The 17,624-nt window shown below is 48.5% G+C and overlaps 1 protein-coding gene across 3 annotated transcripts in view; it reads left to right on the top strand.

The window, feature by feature from the left end:
• The window catches only part of OGDH (oxoglutarate dehydrogenase), a 127,261-nt gene that overhangs the window by 90,218 nt on the left and 19,419 nt on the right, over window positions 1–17,624 (top strand). For all 3 annotated transcript variants that reach the window (XM_089692442.1, XM_089692441.1, XM_089692444.1), the window contains 9 exons: window positions 7,252–7,342; window positions 7,925–8,104; window positions 8,192–8,320; window positions 13,302–13,481; window positions 15,103–15,255; window positions 15,360–15,462; window positions 16,684–16,812; window positions 16,901–17,051; window positions 17,148–17,275. In XM_089692442.1, coding sequence (XP_089548568.1) covers window positions 7,252–7,342; window positions 7,925–8,104; window positions 8,192–8,320; window positions 13,302–13,481; window positions 15,103–15,255; window positions 15,360–15,462; window positions 16,684–16,812; window positions 16,901–17,051; window positions 17,148–17,275 — 1,244 coding nt within the window. The remainder of the gene's footprint in view (window positions 1–7,251; window positions 7,343–7,924; window positions 8,105–8,191; window positions 8,321–13,301; window positions 13,482–15,102; window positions 15,256–15,359; window positions 15,463–16,683; window positions 16,813–16,900; window positions 17,052–17,147; window positions 17,276–17,624) is intronic.

Raw genomic sequence — 17,624 nt, 5'->3', positions numbered from 1 at the left:
TTTGTGACCTCTCCAGTAAAACATCTTCTTGACCTGGAACAAGCATCAAGCATATTCATTTGCTAGACCTACCCATGCTCCTGTCCAGCCAAGCAAGGAATTAGCTCTATGGATCTCCAAGCACCAAATGGTCCAGTAAGAGTCGTGCAGCATTGAAGGCAGCAAGCCAGATCCACTGTTCAGCTATCTCTGCTGTCCACTTCCCAGGAGTGGAAACTGGAAAGGGGATATCTACAATGTGATGTGCCAGAGATGACTCTCATTGCACCCAACTGGCCCAGAAGAACTTGGTAGGCAATTATACTCTGACTTTTAGAAGACAACCCCTGGTTTCTCCCCATCAGGCCAGAACTTCAATCTCGGGGCCCTCTACTCCATCCTGATTCTCAGTCACTACCTGTACCAGAATTGAAGCCCAGGTTTTAGGAGACAGGAGACTAATGCAGGCCATAGATGGGTCGAAAATCGGCCGATTTTTGGGCCGAAAATAAAATTGGACGATTTTCAGATCGTTAGTGGGTTAATTGTTCGGCCGTTTTTCGGTATTGGCAGATTTATTTTATCGGTAAAGTTGGAAAAAGATCGGCCGATTTTGCCGATCGGCCGATTTTCGCTGCAATTATGGGCAAATCGGCCGATCTAATTACCGATAAAAAATCTGCGCATGAGCAGTGACCTGCAAGAGGAAGACAAAAAGAAGAGGATGAAGAAGAGGATGAAGAAGAAGAAGCAGAAAAGGATGAAGAAGAGGATGAAGAAGAAGAAGCAGAAAAGGATGAAGAGGAGGATGAAGAAGAGGAAGAGGATGAAGAAGAGGAAGAGGATGAAGAAGAAGAAGAGGATGAAGGAGAAGAAGTGGATGAAGAAGAAGAAGAATTCCAGTCCGGCAAAAAGTGTCCCTGCAGAGAGCTCCGCTATTTCTTTGACGGTGCTTTGACATTTATAGTGGTTGCAACAATGTATCTATTTGTTTCCGAATAAAACCATCTGTATCCGAAATGGATACAAATAGATACATTGTTGCAACCTCTATAAATGTCAAAGCAATAGTAGAGCTCTTTGCAGGGACACTTTTTGCCGGCTGTAGACCGGATGAAAATCGGCCGTTTTTTTTTTTTTTTTTACCATTCCTGGTAACGTCGGCCGCTTGAACGACCAATTTTTCGTTTTTTTATAGAAAAATTGGCCGGTGTTCTCCCCATCTATGGCCTGCATAAAAGCAAGAAAAGCCACTTTCATTACGATCTATTATTTTACCAGGAAATCCTTCTTTGTTTGACGTATACACAGGTGCTTCAATCACATTGATTGCTCTGTGCCTCACATTCTGACTTTCCTGCAATTAGGGCTGGACCAGAACTTGGCCTTAAAGCGGAGCTCCACCCAAAAGGGGAAGTTCCGCTTTAAGTCTTTGTCCCCCGCTCCCCATTAAGGGTGGCACCTTTGGGGAGCGGGTACCCGAATTTGACAGGTACCCGCTCCCACTTCCACTGCGTTCGCCTAGGCGATTGTAAGTGGAAGTTTTCCTCCCTCCCTCCCCGTAGTCTTCTGGGACACGTGACAGGTCCCAGAAGACTACGTGGCCATTCACAAAGCGCAGAGCTTCTCGCGCATGCGCAGTGGGCACCCAGCTGTGAAGCCGCAAGCTGTCACAGCCGGGTGCCCACACTGAAGATGCCAGAGAGAGAAGAGGGCCGGTGAAACTATCAGTGGTGAGGACACCGCTGGACTGAGGGACAGGTAAGTGTCTTTATTTTAAAAGTCAGCAGCTACAGTTTTTGTAGCTCCTGACTTTTATTTTATTTTTTTTCAGGTAGAACTCCGCTTGAAATGATAGCCCCATAACCGCTCTGAAATGATAGGTTTCGGCCTGTCCATTTTTTTTTTTTTCCCAAAAACCTCTGACTTCGCTCCCCCTTTGAAGGTGTATCCTGGTGTCAGGCTCCCCTTGCAGCACCCTGTGTTTTTTGGAATCTCATCTTGGTTCTCTCTGCCCTGAAACCAGACATCACTGTATAAACCAGTTAGAGATATCTTATTAGATGGCCTCTCCTGCAAAGTGGTCTGTTTGGTTGCTATCATGTTTGTCTTTCTTGTAAGAAGCCCTTCCTTATTCACAATGATAAGCTAATCCTACACCAAAGAAAATTTTCTTCCTACGGTGGTATCAGTCTTCCACCTCAGTGAAAACCTAGTCTTTTTATCTTTTTCCACTGCTCTAAAGCACTCAAGGAAAATTGTTCTTTATTACTTGGGCTTAGTCAGAGCCAATGTAGTCTACCTCAAACCAACAGCTTATATCAGGATGATGTACTCCCTATTAATACTTTCCTCAAGACATCACAAGGGGTTGCCTGCTTACAGTCACTCTATGGATAAGAAAACTAATGGCTAGAGCTTACACTCTTAAGCACAAATCTCCTCCTGCGCTCTTATGCACTCACTCCACCAAGTCGGTTGGGTGTTTCCTGGGCATTCAGGTACTAGGCCTCTGTAGCCCAGCTTTGTAGGGCTGTCACCTTGTCCTTTGTTTATACCTTTTCAAAGTTTTAACAAGTCCAATCTTCTAAGGGTGTAGCTTTTGTCCCCAAGGTTCTTACAGTAGCACTCTGAAGTTGGATCTGTTGACCCTTGTTGTTATTGTTGGGCCCATTGGTACAGTTTTGTTTTGCCTAGTTCAGCGGTTCTCAACCTGGGGGTCGCGACCCCTTTGGGGGTCGAACGACACTTTCCCAGGGGTCGCCTAAGACCATCGGAAAACACATATTTCCGATGGCCTTAGGAACCGAGACACCGCTCCTTGATCCGTCTGCAGGTGTGGGCGGGATGACATGCCGTTCCTGTCATCTGGACACACCCCCGGGATCAATCCTTCCTCGTCGGTGATTGGCCGCCGGAACTGTAGCTCAAGAGAGGCACACAGGCGGCCAATCACCGGCGAGGAGGTGGAGCTTGGAAAGGAGGAGCCGAGCGGCACCGCGAAGCACGAGCGAGTGAAGAGGAGGAAAGCGGCCGGAGAAGGAAGCCATCTGACCGGTAAGTGTTTGTACCATGGGAGAGGGAGGGAGCGAGCGAGCCCAGGCTGGAGCAGGGGTCAGCAAGGTAAGTATCATTGGTGTCAGTGGGAGGAATAGTGCCCAATCATTGGTGTCACTATTACCAATGATGGGGCACTATTCCTCCCCCCACTGACACCAACGATGGGGCACTATTCCTCCCACTGACACCAACGATGGGGCACTATTCCTCCCACTGACACCAACGATGGGGCACTATACTTCCCTCTGATACCAACGATGGGGCACTATTCCTCCCACTGACGCCAATGTTGGGGCACTATTGCTCCCCCTGACGCCAACGATGGGGCACTATTCCTCCCACTGACACCAATGATGGGGGCACTATTCCTCCCACTGACACCAATGATGGGGCACTATTCCTCCCACTGACACCAATGATGGGGCACTATTCCTCCCACTGACACCAATGATGGGGCACTATTCCTCCCACTGACACCAATGATGGGGCACTATTCCTCCCACTGACACCAATAATGGGGCCGTATTCCCCCCACTGACACCAATGATGGGGCACTATTCCTCCCACTGACACCAGTGATGGGGCACTATTCCTCCCACTGACACCAGTGATGGGGCACTATTCCTCCCACTGACACCAGTGATGGGGCACTTTTCCTCCCACTGACACCAGTGATGGGGCACTTTTCCTCCCACTGACACCAGTGATGGGGCACTATTCCTCCCACTGACACCATTGATGGGGCACTATTCCCCCCACTGACACCAATGATGGGGCACTATTCCCCCCACTGACACCAATGATGGGGCACTATACTTCCCTCTGATACCAACGATGGGGCACTATTCCTCCCACTGACGCCAATGTTGGGGCACTATTGCTCCCCCTGACGCCAACGATGGGGCACTATTCCTCCCACTGACACCAATGATGGGGGCACTATTCCTCCCACTGACACCAATGATGGGGCACTATTCCTCCCACTGACACCAATGATGGGGCACTATTCCTCCCACTGACACCAATGATGGGGCACTATTCCTCCCACTGACACCAATGATGGGGCACTATTCCTCCCACTGACACCAATAATGGGGCCGTATTCCCCCCACTGACACCAATGATGGGGCACTATTCCTCCCACTGACACCAGTGATGGGGCACTATTCCTCCCACTGACACCAGTGATGGGGCACTATTCCTCCCACTGACACCAGTGATGGGGCACTTTTCCTCCCACTGACACCAGTGATGGGGCACTTTTCCTCCCACTGACACCAGTGATGGGGCACTATTCCTCCCACTGACACCATTGATGGGGCACTATTCCCCCCACTGACACCAATGATGGGGCACTATTCCCCCCACTGACACCAATGATGGGGCACTATTCCCCCCACTGACACCAATGATGGGGCACTATTCCCCCCACTGACACCAATGATGGGGCACTATTCCCCCCACTGACACCAATGATGGGGCACTATTCCCCCCACTGACACCAATGATGGGGCACTATTCCCCCCACTGACACCAATGATGGGGCACTATTCCCCCCACTGACACCAATGATGGGGCACTATTCCCCCCACTGACACCAATGATGGGGCACTATTCCCCCCACTGACACCAATGATGGGGCACTATTCCCCCCACTGACACCAATGATGGGGCACTATTCCCCCCACTGACACCAATGATGGGGCACTATTCCCCCCACTGACACCAACGATGGGGCACTATTCCCCCCCCCCACTGACACCAACGATGGGGCACTATTCCCCCCCCCCACTGACACCAACGATGGGGCACTATTCCCCCCCCCCACTGACACCAACGATGGGGCACTATTCCTCCCCCCACTGACACCAACGATGGGGCACTATTCCTCCCCCCACTGACACCAACGATGGGGCACTATTCCTCCCCCCACTGACACCAACGATGGGGCACTATTCCTCCCCCCACTGACACCAACGATGGGGCACTATTCCTCCCCCCACTGACACCAACGATGGGGCACTATTCCTCCCCCCACTGACACCAACGATGGGGCACTATTCCTCCCCCCACTGACACCAACGATGGGGCACTATTCCTCCCCCCACTGACACCAACGATGGGGCACTATTCCTCCCCCCACTGACACCAACGATGGGGCACTATTCCTCCCCCCACTGACACCAACGATGGGGCACTATTCCTCCCCCCACTGACACCAACGATGGGGCACTATTCCTCCCCCCACTGACACCAACGATGGGGCACTATTCCTCCCCCCACTGACACCAACGATGGGGCACTATTCCTCCCCCCACTGACACCAACGATGGGGCACTATTCCTCCCCCCACTGACACCAACGATGGGGCACTATTCCTCCCCCCACTGACACCAACGATGGGGCACTATTCCTCCCCCCACTGACACCAACGATGGGGCACTATTCCTCCCCCCACTGACACCAACGATGGGGCACTATTCCTCCCCCCACTGACACCAACGATGGGGCACTATTCCTCCCCCCACTGACACCAACGATGGGGCACTATTCCTCCCCCCACTGACACCAACGATGGGGCACTATTCCTCCCCCCACTGACACCAACGATGGGGCACTATTCCTCCCCCCACTGACACCAACGATGGGGCACTATTCCTCCCCCCACTGACACCAACGATGGGGCACTATTCCTCCCCCCACTGACACCAACGATGGGGCACTATTCCTCCCCCCACTGACACCAACGATGGGGCACTATTCCTCCCCCCACTGACACCAACGATGGGGCACTATTCCTCCCCCCACTGACACCAACGATGGGGCACTATTCCTCCCCCCACTGACACCAACGATGGGGCACTATTCCTCCCCCCACTGACACCAACGATGGGGCACTATTCCTCCCCCCACTGACACCAACGATGGGGCACTATTCCTCCCCCCACTGACACCAACGATGGGGCACTATTCCTCCCCCCACTGACACCAACGATGGGGCACTATTCCTCCCCCCACTGACACCAACGATGGGGCACTATTCCTCCCCCCACTGACACCAACGATGGGGCACTATTCCTCCCCCCACTGACACCAACGATGGGGCACTATTCCTCCCCCCACTGACACCAACGATGGGGCACTATTCCTCCCCCCACTGACACCAACGATGGGGCACTATTCCTCCCCCCACTGACACCAACGATGGGGCACTATTCCTCCCCCCACTGACACCAACGATGGGGCACTATTCCTCCCCCCACTGACACCAACGATGGGGGCACTATTCCTACCACTGACACCAGTGACGGGGCACTATTCCTCCCACTGACACCAATGACGTGGCACTACTCCTCCCACTGCAAAATTACAGTTATGAAGTAGCAACGAAAATAATTTTATGGTTGGGGGTCACCACAACATGAGGAACTGTATTAAGGGGTCGCGGCATTAGAAAGGTTGAGAACCACTGGCCTAGTTGTTTGTTGCACACCATACTCATTCATTGCTTGGGAACATTCCAGGGTCATCCCAGATGTGGATATCCTGCGCTACAAAATAGAGCAAGAGAATCAAGCCAGTAATTCTCATTGCAACAAATTCGCCCTGAAGACCTTGGTACACAGCCATACTTGGACTACTAGCAAACGACCCTTGGCATCTCTCCAATAGACTAGATCTACTATCTCGGGCCCCTCTATTCTATCTGGCTTCTCAGTCACTAGCTTTAAGAGCGTGACTATGAATACTCGACCCATGTCTTGTACTGTACGATGAAGATGAGAGGACTTATGATTTGCCTGTAATTCCATATCTCAGAGTATAGGACAGGACATAGGGTCACCCTTTTTTCTATTCCTCGGTTGCTCTGCATTACATGCTACAAAACTAAGGACTCAGAGTGAGGGTTATAGGGAAGGCATCCAGGGGGCATATTTTCCCTTTAAAAACTTTGCCAGTGTCCAGTCACCTGAAGGCATGCGTTTATAACCCAGGGCCTTTAGAATACAGTACAGGCTGAGCATTCAATCTATGGAATTTAAAGGGAAGTCAAAACTCCTCTTTTTCACAATAGTGGTCCTTGAACTAGAAGACTTTAAAATTATTCTGTTCTTCACTCTTCCTGATTTTCTTGTGTCTGTAGAATGATGAACATGAAGATTTATAGTAATGTGTGATGCGGTATAGTAACATTTCCTATCTGTCTCTCAGAGGTCGTCTTAATGTATTGGCCAATGTGATCAGGAAGGAGCTGGAACAAATTTTCTGTCAGTTTGACTCCAAACTTGAAGCTGCAGATGAGGTACGTATTTCTAATTTTCTCTGCTTTTTAGAGCACATCTTTAGAATTTTTCAAGTTGAAAAGTAAAATTCCTTCTTTAATGCAGACATCAGTGGATGCCTTTCTTTACCTTTGTTGCACTGTGTAGCCTCTTCTGTGCTTCTTTTATTTAGTTTTACTTTGTTATTGGGGCCTGACTTCTGGAATTAAGTCATATTATTGCCATTCCCTGGTCCAATAAGATAACCCTTACTGACCACTGATGTACCCTTATTGGACATGGGGATGGTGATTGGGCAAGGCTTAGCTCAGAAGTTGGGGAAAGTCAGACACAAGTAACAAAGAAAATTATGTGGTTCACAGAAAAGGCCTCCTGGCTAATGAAGTCAGACATCAGCAACAAAGTAAATTGCATGGCACACAAAGGAGACTTAATTTCCAATATAATTTAAATTATCCTCTTATGAAGGGTGTTTGTAAGAAAAAAAAATCTGACTGGTTCTCTTTACAGATAGTGACTCTTATTGAGGATTGTGAAAATACTTTTGTTTCCAGGAATGTTAGACTAACAAGGTCCCATTTACTCGTCTCTACTATGTGTAGGGTTCTGGAGATGTTAAATACCACTTGGGAATGTACCACAGGAGGATAAACAGAGTAACTGACAGGAACATCACTCTGTCTTTGGTAGCAAATCCTTCCCATCTTGAAGCAGCAGACCCTGTTGTCCAGGGCAAAACCAAAGCTGAACAGTTCTACTGTGGAGACACAGAGGGAAAAAAGGTGATGAGCAATGACCAAATATGATAAGGAGCGAGGATTTTCTGATAGACGTTTTTCTTACTTTGTTTACTTTTTGTACGAATACAGGTCATGTCTATCCTGTTACATGGTGATGCTGCTTTTGCAGGACAAGGAATTGTGTATGAGACCTTCCACTTGAGTGACCTTCCATCTTACACAACACACGGCACTGTCCATGTGGTGGCTAACAACCAGGTATGTATCTTTGTGTTTTTTTTATAAATTCTTAACCATGGGTCATATGTTCACCTTTTTACGTAAAATTGACTTTGTAGTCAAAGGCCCCAAGTAGGTTAAACACTGTGCGGCTTAGAACATTTTTGCTTAGACTAGATGCCATACCTGTAGGCCGTGAGCTGCATCCCCAAAGCCTGGCCAAAAAACTTACACTGTAAGCTCTAATCCCTATTCTGGCTAGAAGCTAGGACTCAACATACATTGAGTGCTTGTCCCCAGCATCCTACTCTCTCTCTCCAAACACTCTGTGGATGTTCTTGCTGTATTTGAATATTGTCTGGGGAGCATGACATATTTCATCCAAAGTATATGTAAGAGCTACAGGGAGGATCCGACAGCTGTGGGGTTGAGCTCATCCCTGGGATGTTCATGTTTGCTATACTTTAGAGAGCCTGGCAATAAATATCAGTGAGTGTATGTCCATATAAGCAGTAGCGGGCTACACTTCGTGCTCTCTACCCATCCTTGTGGAAAAGGATTTCTTATTTGTCTTGCACAAGTGGCTATAGAAGATTTATTATTCACATCTGTTGAGTTTGGATTTTTATTTTAGACTGAATATTCTTGTAATTCAGTGTTGGATATACACATACACACATATACGTGTGTTGTAATGTTTTTCACATTTGCGTCTTAGAGACTTGCTGGGGGTTATTAACTAAAACTGAAATGTGCAAAATCTGGTGCAACTCTGCATAGAAACCAATCATCTTCCAGGTTTTATTGCCAAGGCTTAATGAAACAAGCTGAAATTAGAAGCTGATTGGCTGCCATGCACAGCTGCACCAGATTCTGAGTGCACCAGTTTTAGTAAATCTACCCCGTTGTGTTTTGAGATATATTTAAAACTTTTTTATAAGTATTCCTATGGGGTTTTTAGTACTGTATATCTTCAAGGTTAACATGAATTTATTAATATTTGTCATAAGGCAATTTTTAATATCACAGATTATAACTTTGATTTTCATTCAATTATCACATTTATTACTCTTGGAGTTAGTGTTTAAGATCAGTATACACTCACATATTTGTTGTGGGAAGGGGCATACCAGTAGTGCAGAGTGGGCTGTATAATAGATTTAAATACTGTGCAGCTCAGAAAAATTTTGCTTAGTTTAGATGCCATTCCTGCAGACCAGGGGTCTACAAACTTTTTAAACAAAGGGCCAGTTTACTATTCTTCAGGATTTAGGCCAGTGGTTCTCAACCTTTCTAATGCCGCGACCCCTTAATACAGTTCCTCATGTTGTGGTGACCCCCAACCATAAAATTATTTTCGTTGCTACTTCATAACTGTAATTTTGCAGTGGGAGGAGTAGTGCCACGTCATTGGTGTCAGTGGGAGGAATAGTGCCCCGTCACTGGTGTCAGTGGTAGGAATAGTGCCCCCATCGTTGGTGTCAGTGGGGGGAGGAATAGTGCCCCATCGTTGGTGTCAGTGGGGGGAGGAATAGTGCCCCATCGTTGGTGTCAGTGGGGGGAGGAATAGTGCCCCATCGTTGGTGTCAGTGGGGGGAGGAATAGTGCCCCATCGTTGGTGTCAGTGGGGGGAGGAATAGTGCCCCATCGTTGGTGTCAGTGGGGGGAGGAATAGTGCCCCATCGTTGGTGTCAGTGGGGGGAGGAATAGTGCCCCATCGTTGGTGTCAGTGGGGGGAGGAATAGTGCCCCATCGTTGGTGTCAGTGGGGGGAGGAATAGTGCCCCATCGTTGGTGTCAGTGGGGGGAGGAATAGTGCCCCATCGTTGGTGTCAGTGGGGGGAGGAATAGTGCCCCATCGTTGGTGTCAGTGGGGGGAGGAATAGTGCCCCATCGTTGGTGTCAGTGGGGGGAGGAATAGTGCCCCATCGTTGGTGTCAGTGGGGGGAGGAATAGTGCCCCATCGTTGGTGTCAGTGGGGGGAGGAATAGTGCCCCATCGTTGGTGTCAGTGGGGGGAGGAATAGTGCCCCATCGTTGGTGTCAGTGGGGGGAGGAATAGTGCCCCATCGTTGGTGTCAGTGGGGGGAGGAATAGTGCCCCATCGTTGGTGTCAGTGGGGGGAGGAATAGTGCCCCATCGTTGGTGTCAGTGGGGGGAGGAATAGTGCCCCATCGTTGGTGTCAGTGGGGGGAGGAATAGTGCCCCATCGTTGGTGTCAGTGGGGGGAGGAATAGTGCCCCATCGTTGGTGTCAGTGGGGGGAGGAATAGTGCCCCATCGTTGGTGTCAGTGGGGGGAGGAATAGTGCCCCATCGTTGGTGTCAGTGGGGGGAGGAATAGTGCCCCATCGTTGGTGTCAGTGGGGGGAGGAATAGTGCCCCATCGTTGGTGTCAGTGGGGGGAGGAATAGTGCCCCATCGTTGGTGTCAGTGGGGGGAGGAATAGTGCCCCATCGTTGGTGTCAGTGGGGGGAGGAATAGTGCCCCATCGTTGGTGTCAGTGGGGGGAGGAATAGTGCCCCATCGTTGGTGTCAGTGGGGGGAGGAATAGTGCCCCATCGTTGGTGTCAGTGGGGGGAGGAATAGTGCCCCATCGTTGGTGTCAGTGGGGGGAGGAATAGTGCCCCATCGTTGGTGTCAGTGGGGGGAGGAATAGTGCCCCATCGTTGGTGTCAGTGGGGGGAGGAATAGTGCCCCATCGTTGGTGTCAGTGGGGGGAGGAATAGTGCCCCATCGTTGGTGTCAGTGGGGGGAGGAATAGTGCCCCATCGTTGGTGTCAGTGGGGGGAGGAATAGTGCCCCATCGTTGGTGTCAGTGGGGGGAGGAATAGTGCCCCATCGTTGGTGTCAGTGGGGGGAGGAATAGTGCCCCATCGTTGGTGTCAGTGGGGGGAGGAATAGTGCCCCATCGTTGGTGTCAGTGGGGGGAGGAATAGTGCCCCATCGTTGGTGTCAGTGGGGGGAGGAATAGTGCCCCATCGTTGGTGTCAGTGGGGGGAGGAATAGTGCCCCATCGTTGGTGTCAGTGGGGGGGGGGAATAGTGCCCCATCGTTGGTGTCAGTGGGGGGGGGGAATAGTGCCCCATCGTTGGTGTCAGTGGGGGGAATAGTGCCCCATCGTTGGTGTCAGTGGGGGGAATAGTGCCCCATCGTTGGTGTCAGTGGGGGGAATAGTGCCCCATCGTTGGTGTCAGTGGGGGGAATAGTGCCCCATCGTTGGTGTCAGTGGGGGGAATAGTGCCCCATCATTGGTGTCAGTGGGGGGAATAGTGCCCCATCATTGGTGTCAGTGGGGGGAATAGTGCCCCATCATTGGTGTCAGTGGGGGGAATAGTGCCCCATCATTGGTGTCAGTGGGGGGAATAGTGCCCCATCATTGGTGTCAGTGGGGGGAATAGTGCCCCATCATTGGTGTCAGTGGGGGGAATAGTGCCCCATCATTGGTGTCAGTGGGGGGAATAGTGCCCCATCATTGGTGTCAGTGGGGGGAATAGTGCCCCATCATTGGTGTCAGTGGGGGGAATAGTGCCCCATCAATGGTGTCAGTGGGAGGAATAGTGCCCCATCACTGGTGTCAGTGGGAGGAAAAGTGCCCCATCACTGGTGTCAGTGGGAGGAAAAGTGCCCCATCACTGGTGTCAGTGGGAGGAATAGTGCCCCATCACTGGTGTCAGTGGGAGGAATAGTGCCCCATCACTGGTGTCAGTGGGAGGAATAGTGCCCCATCATTGGTGTCAGTGGGGGGAATACGGCCCCATTATTGGTGTCAGTGGGAGGAATAGTGCCCCATCATTGGTGTCAGTGGGAGGAATAGTGCCCCATCATTGGTGTCAGTGGGAGGAATAGTGCCCCATCATTGGTGTCAGTGGGAGGAATAGTGCCCCATCATTGGTGTCAGTGGGAGGAATAGTGCCCCCATCATTGGTGTCAGTGGGAGGAATAGTGCCCCATCGTTGGCGTCAGGGGGAGCAATAGTGCCCCAACATTGGCGTCAGTGGGAGGAATAGTGCCCCATCGTTGGTATCAGAGGGAAGTATAGTGCCCCATCGTTGGTGTCAGTGGGAGGAATAGTGCCCCATCGTTGGTGTCAGTGGGAGGAATAGTGCCCCATCGTTGGTGTCAGTGGGGGGAGGAATAGTGCCCCATCATTGGTAATAGTGACACCAATGATTGGGCACTATTCCTCCCACTGACACCAATGATACTTACCTTGCTGACCCCTGCTCCAGCCTGGGCTCGCTCGCTCCCTCCCTCTCCCATGGTACAAACACTTACCGGTCAGATGGCTTCCTTCTCCGGCCGCTTTCCTCCTCTTCACTCGCTCGTGCTTCGCGGTGCCGCTCGGCTCCTCCTTTCCAAGCTCCACCTCCTCGCCGGTGATTGGCCGCCTGTGTGCCTCTCTTGAGCTACAGTTCCGGCGGCCAATCACCGACGAGGAAGGATTGATCCCGGGGGTGTGTCCAGATGACAGGAACGGCATGTCATCCCGCCCACACCTGCAGACGGATCAAGGAGCGGTGTCTCGGTTCCTAAGGCCATCGGAAATATGTGTTTTCCGATGGTCTTAGGCGACCCCTGGGAAAGTGTCGTTCGACCCCCAAAGGGGTCGCGACCCCCAGGTTGAGAACCGCTGATTTAGGGGGACCGGACTGTGGCCAGTGTGAGTAGAAAATGTCTCGGCATCAGTGGGAGTAAACACTGCCCCATCATTGGTTTTAAAAGGAGGAATAGTGCCCTATTGTTGGCTTTAGCAGGAGGAATAGTGCCCCATGGCTGGTATCAATGGGAGGAATAGTACCCAATCGACTGTGTCAGTGGGAGGAATAGTGCCCCATCACTGGTCTTAGCAAGAGGAATAGTGCCCCATTAATGGTGGCAGTGGGAGGAATGGTGCCTCATCATTGGAGGAATAGTGTCCCAAATTTTACGTTATCACGTATGTCATGTTATATACAGTTATGTCATGTTATATACAGTTGTACTGCTCCATTTCTAACTTAATAATATACATTTGTTTTCAGATTGGTTTCACAACTGATCCTCGAATGGCACGCTCATCTCCATATCCTACTGATGTTGCTAGGGTGGTCAATGCTCCAATTTTCCATGTCAACGCAGATGACCCAGAGGCTGTTGTGTATGTGTGTAATGTGGCTGCAGAGTGGAGGGCTACCTTTCACAAGGATGTGGTGGTGGACTTGGTATGTATAGATCTTACAGGCATCTGCAGTGGTCTAAGCCCATTATTAGAACCACTATTCTCTGCAATCCTATTTGTGCTACTTGTGCTGCTGGTTATCCAACCTGGGGCAGTTGTGGTTTAGTGGCATTGACTGCACACCTTTCTTGGCAGTATAGAAGTTAGGATGAGGAAGAGGCTGGTAAGAATTTGTGTGGGACAGGAAAAGGGTGTGATAATGAGAACAGTGCTTGGAAGACATTACCTTGAGGCTCTCGCATTCCGGGGACAGAAATTCATGTAGTAGTGGGACCCCTATTAATGTACCCTTGTCTTTTAAAGTCAGTGTTCAGGTACATCAGATTTCCAATAACAAGGCAGTTTTTTAGCCTACCGTAATGTGCTACAGCTATCCTTGATGCCTGCCTCAATGAAAATAAAAATCCCTGGACATGGAGGCTGTGTTTCCTTGCAAGGTTTTTAAGACTCTTTTTTTCTGTACCTATATGCATTGATTCCCTAGACCAGTGGTCTCCAAATTTCAGCCCACAGGCCGAATGCTGCCCTTTGCTTGCCTTTGTTGGCCTTTTGGGGCACTATTGCTCCCACTGACACCAAAAATGAGGCACTATTCTTTACACAGATACAAGTGATGGGACACCAGTCCTTCCACTGATTCCAATAATAGGGTATTTTTCCTTCCACTGACACTAATGGTGGGGCATAATCCCCCGCATGTATACCATTGATGGTGCACTATTCATTCCACCTACACCAACGATGGGGCACTATTCATTCCACGGACACCAATGATGGGGCACTGTTCATTCCGCTGACCCCAAACAATGGGACACTATTCATTCCACTGACACCTATGATGTGATAGCTGTTATTTCACGGACACCAACGATGGGCCAGTATTTTTCCTCCTACCGATCACAGTCACTATTTAATTATTTTACCCCCACTGATGTTGTGGCATTTTCCACTCCTGCTGGTCACAGCCTAGCTCCCCTAAAGTTTGAAGGGCAATAATCTGGCCCTTTTGTTTAAAACGTTTAGAGACCCCCTGCCCTAGAAATTTATGAACTATGATCAGCTAAGGTTGTATATATGAAAAACAGCATGTATGCAGTGTTACAGTAACACTGGTCTGTGCTTTACAGTTTGTGCTCTGGATTTCAGCACTGCAGGGTGACTTTGCTGTATGTCTTGAATGAGTGGTGTAACTTTTATGGCTTTAATGATTGTGTATTTTATCTTGTTAATGTGAGGTGTGCACTGTTATTCATATAATTTGCTTTATTAGGCTCTCTGTTATGGGAAATGGCTGAAGATTTCTAGGAAATGTTTATTGTACACTGATCATAGTAAAAGTCTTCATATTTAATGTATTTTAAAATGTCTTCTCCGTGTTCTGGGGACCTCTGGGAGTAGCAACACATATGTTACATGATATCTGGCTGTTCTGGCACTCTGAGCATTCCCATGTTGTGCTTGACAAAACATTAGGATACCTCCTCTACTAAACACAAAGTTTTCCTGTCACTTAGCCCTATTAAAAAGCAAAATAACCAGTCAGAGGTGTCAGAGCTTTTCTTTTAGCAATTCTCAACCTCATAATTATTGCCTCCTATGTTCAGGTCTGCTACCGTAGGAATGGACACAATGAGATGGACGAGCCTATGTTTACACAGCCACTGATGTATAAGCAGATCCGAAAACAGAAGCCCGTACTACAAAAATATGCTGAAACTCTGATATCGCAAGGTGTAGTCAACCAGCTGGAGTATGAGGTATGGTCTGTTTAGAATATACATTAATAGTTGTCTTAGAGTGAGGAGCAAATGGTTATATCAGAGGTGCAATAGAAACATGTAATAAAACTTGTGTCTTACAGGAGGAGATTGCAAAATATGACAAGATCTGTGAGGAGGCCTTAAACCGTTCCAAAGATGAAAAGATTCTTCACATCAAGCACTGGCTGGATTCCCCATGGCCTGGTATTGACTTTGTTACAATTCTTCATGCAACCTTTGATATCTCTAGTAGTGTGAGCCATGCACCACATCCCCAACAAATATTAGGAAAAAAAACACAAAAACCAAAACTGGGATTTTTAAGGTACAAGAATAAAGTCTTCAGGAATAGATACCAATAGTATTAAAATCTATGCATTTTTATTGACTACATAGTTAAAACATCTAAATATTTGTGTCAAACACCTAGGTTACACTAGACTCCCAAGTCACAGCCTCCTATCACTCATAATAATAGTTTGAATATTAACATAAACCGAGTACAAAAGCTGAAAAGAGAATCCTTTCTACACTTTGAACTTTTGGGAGGGTGTGAGCTCTCAATGCATTTGTGGGTCATGCATTAATATGTAGGGATATGAACTATTTTTTGCTACTCATGACTGGTGTAAACGAAGGAGATGACACAGCCAGACTGTAGCAGGAGTAAAGTGGTAGAGGGCGTAAGAGAACCAACCACAGATACTAGTGCCCACACGACAGCAGGTAAGTAAATGGTGTGAGGAAAAGGGCTAAACTCAGACCTATGAGCGCACAGAGTTAATGGATAATAGAAGTATAAATTACAAAGAATCTCACCAGTTATTGAGTTCTCTTACGCCCTTCACCACCGCTACAGTCTGGCTGTGTCATCTCCTCCATTTACACCAGTTCTCATAAATATATTTATTTCAGGTACTTATATAGCGCTGTCAATTTTACGCAGCTCTTTACACATATATATTGTACATTCACATCAGTCCCTAACCCTCAAGGGGTGTACAATCTAAGGTCCCTAACTTACATTCATACATACACATATTAGGGCCAATTTAGACAGGATCCAGGTAACCTACCAGCATGTCTTTGGAGTGTGGGAGGAAACCGGAGCACCCGGAGGAAACCCACGCAAGCACAGGGAGAACTTGCAAACTCCATGCAGGAGGCGCCATGGTCGGGAATCGAACCCATGACCCATTTACTGCAAGGCAGACGTGCTAACTACTAAGCCACTGTGCCACCCACATAAATGTAAGTGGTCCTATTGTTTACACAGATTCATTTGTTGCATGGTATTCTCTTCATTTTACAAGGAAGGCTTGGGCTAGGACTAGCTATCAAGCCACTCTTGGCCACCCCAGGTACACACTGATTTATGAAACATTTTTGATGGATTTGTTGCATTATGATCTGCCACTTTTGCAGGTTTCTTCACTCTGGATGGTCAACCACGCAGCATGTCCTGCCCCTCCACCGGTCTCAGTGAGGAAGATCTCTCACACATTGGAAATGTGGCCAGCTCAGTCCCTGTAGAGGACTTTACTATTCATGGAGGTGAAGACCTTTCTTTTACAGTATATCTGACAGTTTTCAGCTTTAATCAGTCTTAATCACATGAACACCAACGGTATTCCCCTATTAGGTCTGAGCCGCGTCTTGAAAGGTCGAGGGGAGATGGTGAAGAACCGAACTGTTGACTGGGCTCTGGCTGAGTATATGGCATTTGGGTCACTCTTGAAAGAAGGCATTCACATCCGCCTCAGTGGGCAAGATGTAGAGAGAGGCACTTTTAGGTACTGTGGCAGTCTGTTTCTATTGTGTAAAGTTTATTCGGGTGAAATCTGTAGTACAATTTATTAACAAATTCTGTTCATTCTTCATTTCTACAGCCACCGTCATCATGTTTTACATGACCAAAATGTAGACAAGAGAACGTGTATTCCCATGAACTATCTGTGGCCTAACCAAGCTCCATATACAGTGTGCAACAGCTCGCTGTCTGAATATGGAGTACTAGGTGAGTGTGAGAGGCTGATGTTTACAATCATTCTGTATTAGTTCTGCTGGGTTTGCAGTGTTTATCTGTGCAAAGATACACTAAGGCATACCTTTTAAAAGAAGCAGGGTGGGCATACTGCAGACATACCCCTTTAAAAACAAAATGCTGCACATTTATGAAGTACAGCAGTTTTACTTTATAAACGTGCATTACACTCAGCTGGTTTTGGGAGTTTGCAGCTGGCAGAGCACAATAATTAAGCTGTAAAATGCTGGCCGTAATGTGCATAACCTGTATGTGTATAAAGAAATGTAAGAAGCGATATCCACTTTACATTGTGAACTGGCCCATAAGTATCATGGATCAG

The sequence above is a fragment of the Staurois parvus genome, unplaced genomic scaffold, assembly GCF_062004578.1.
Source record: "Staurois parvus isolate SC_StPar_1 unplaced genomic scaffold, SC_StPar_1.0 ptg000586l, whole genome shotgun sequence".
NCBI lineage: Eukaryota > Metazoa > Chordata > Amphibia > Anura > Ranidae > Staurois > Staurois parvus.
This window is presented reverse-complemented; position numbering and strand designations above follow the sequence as displayed.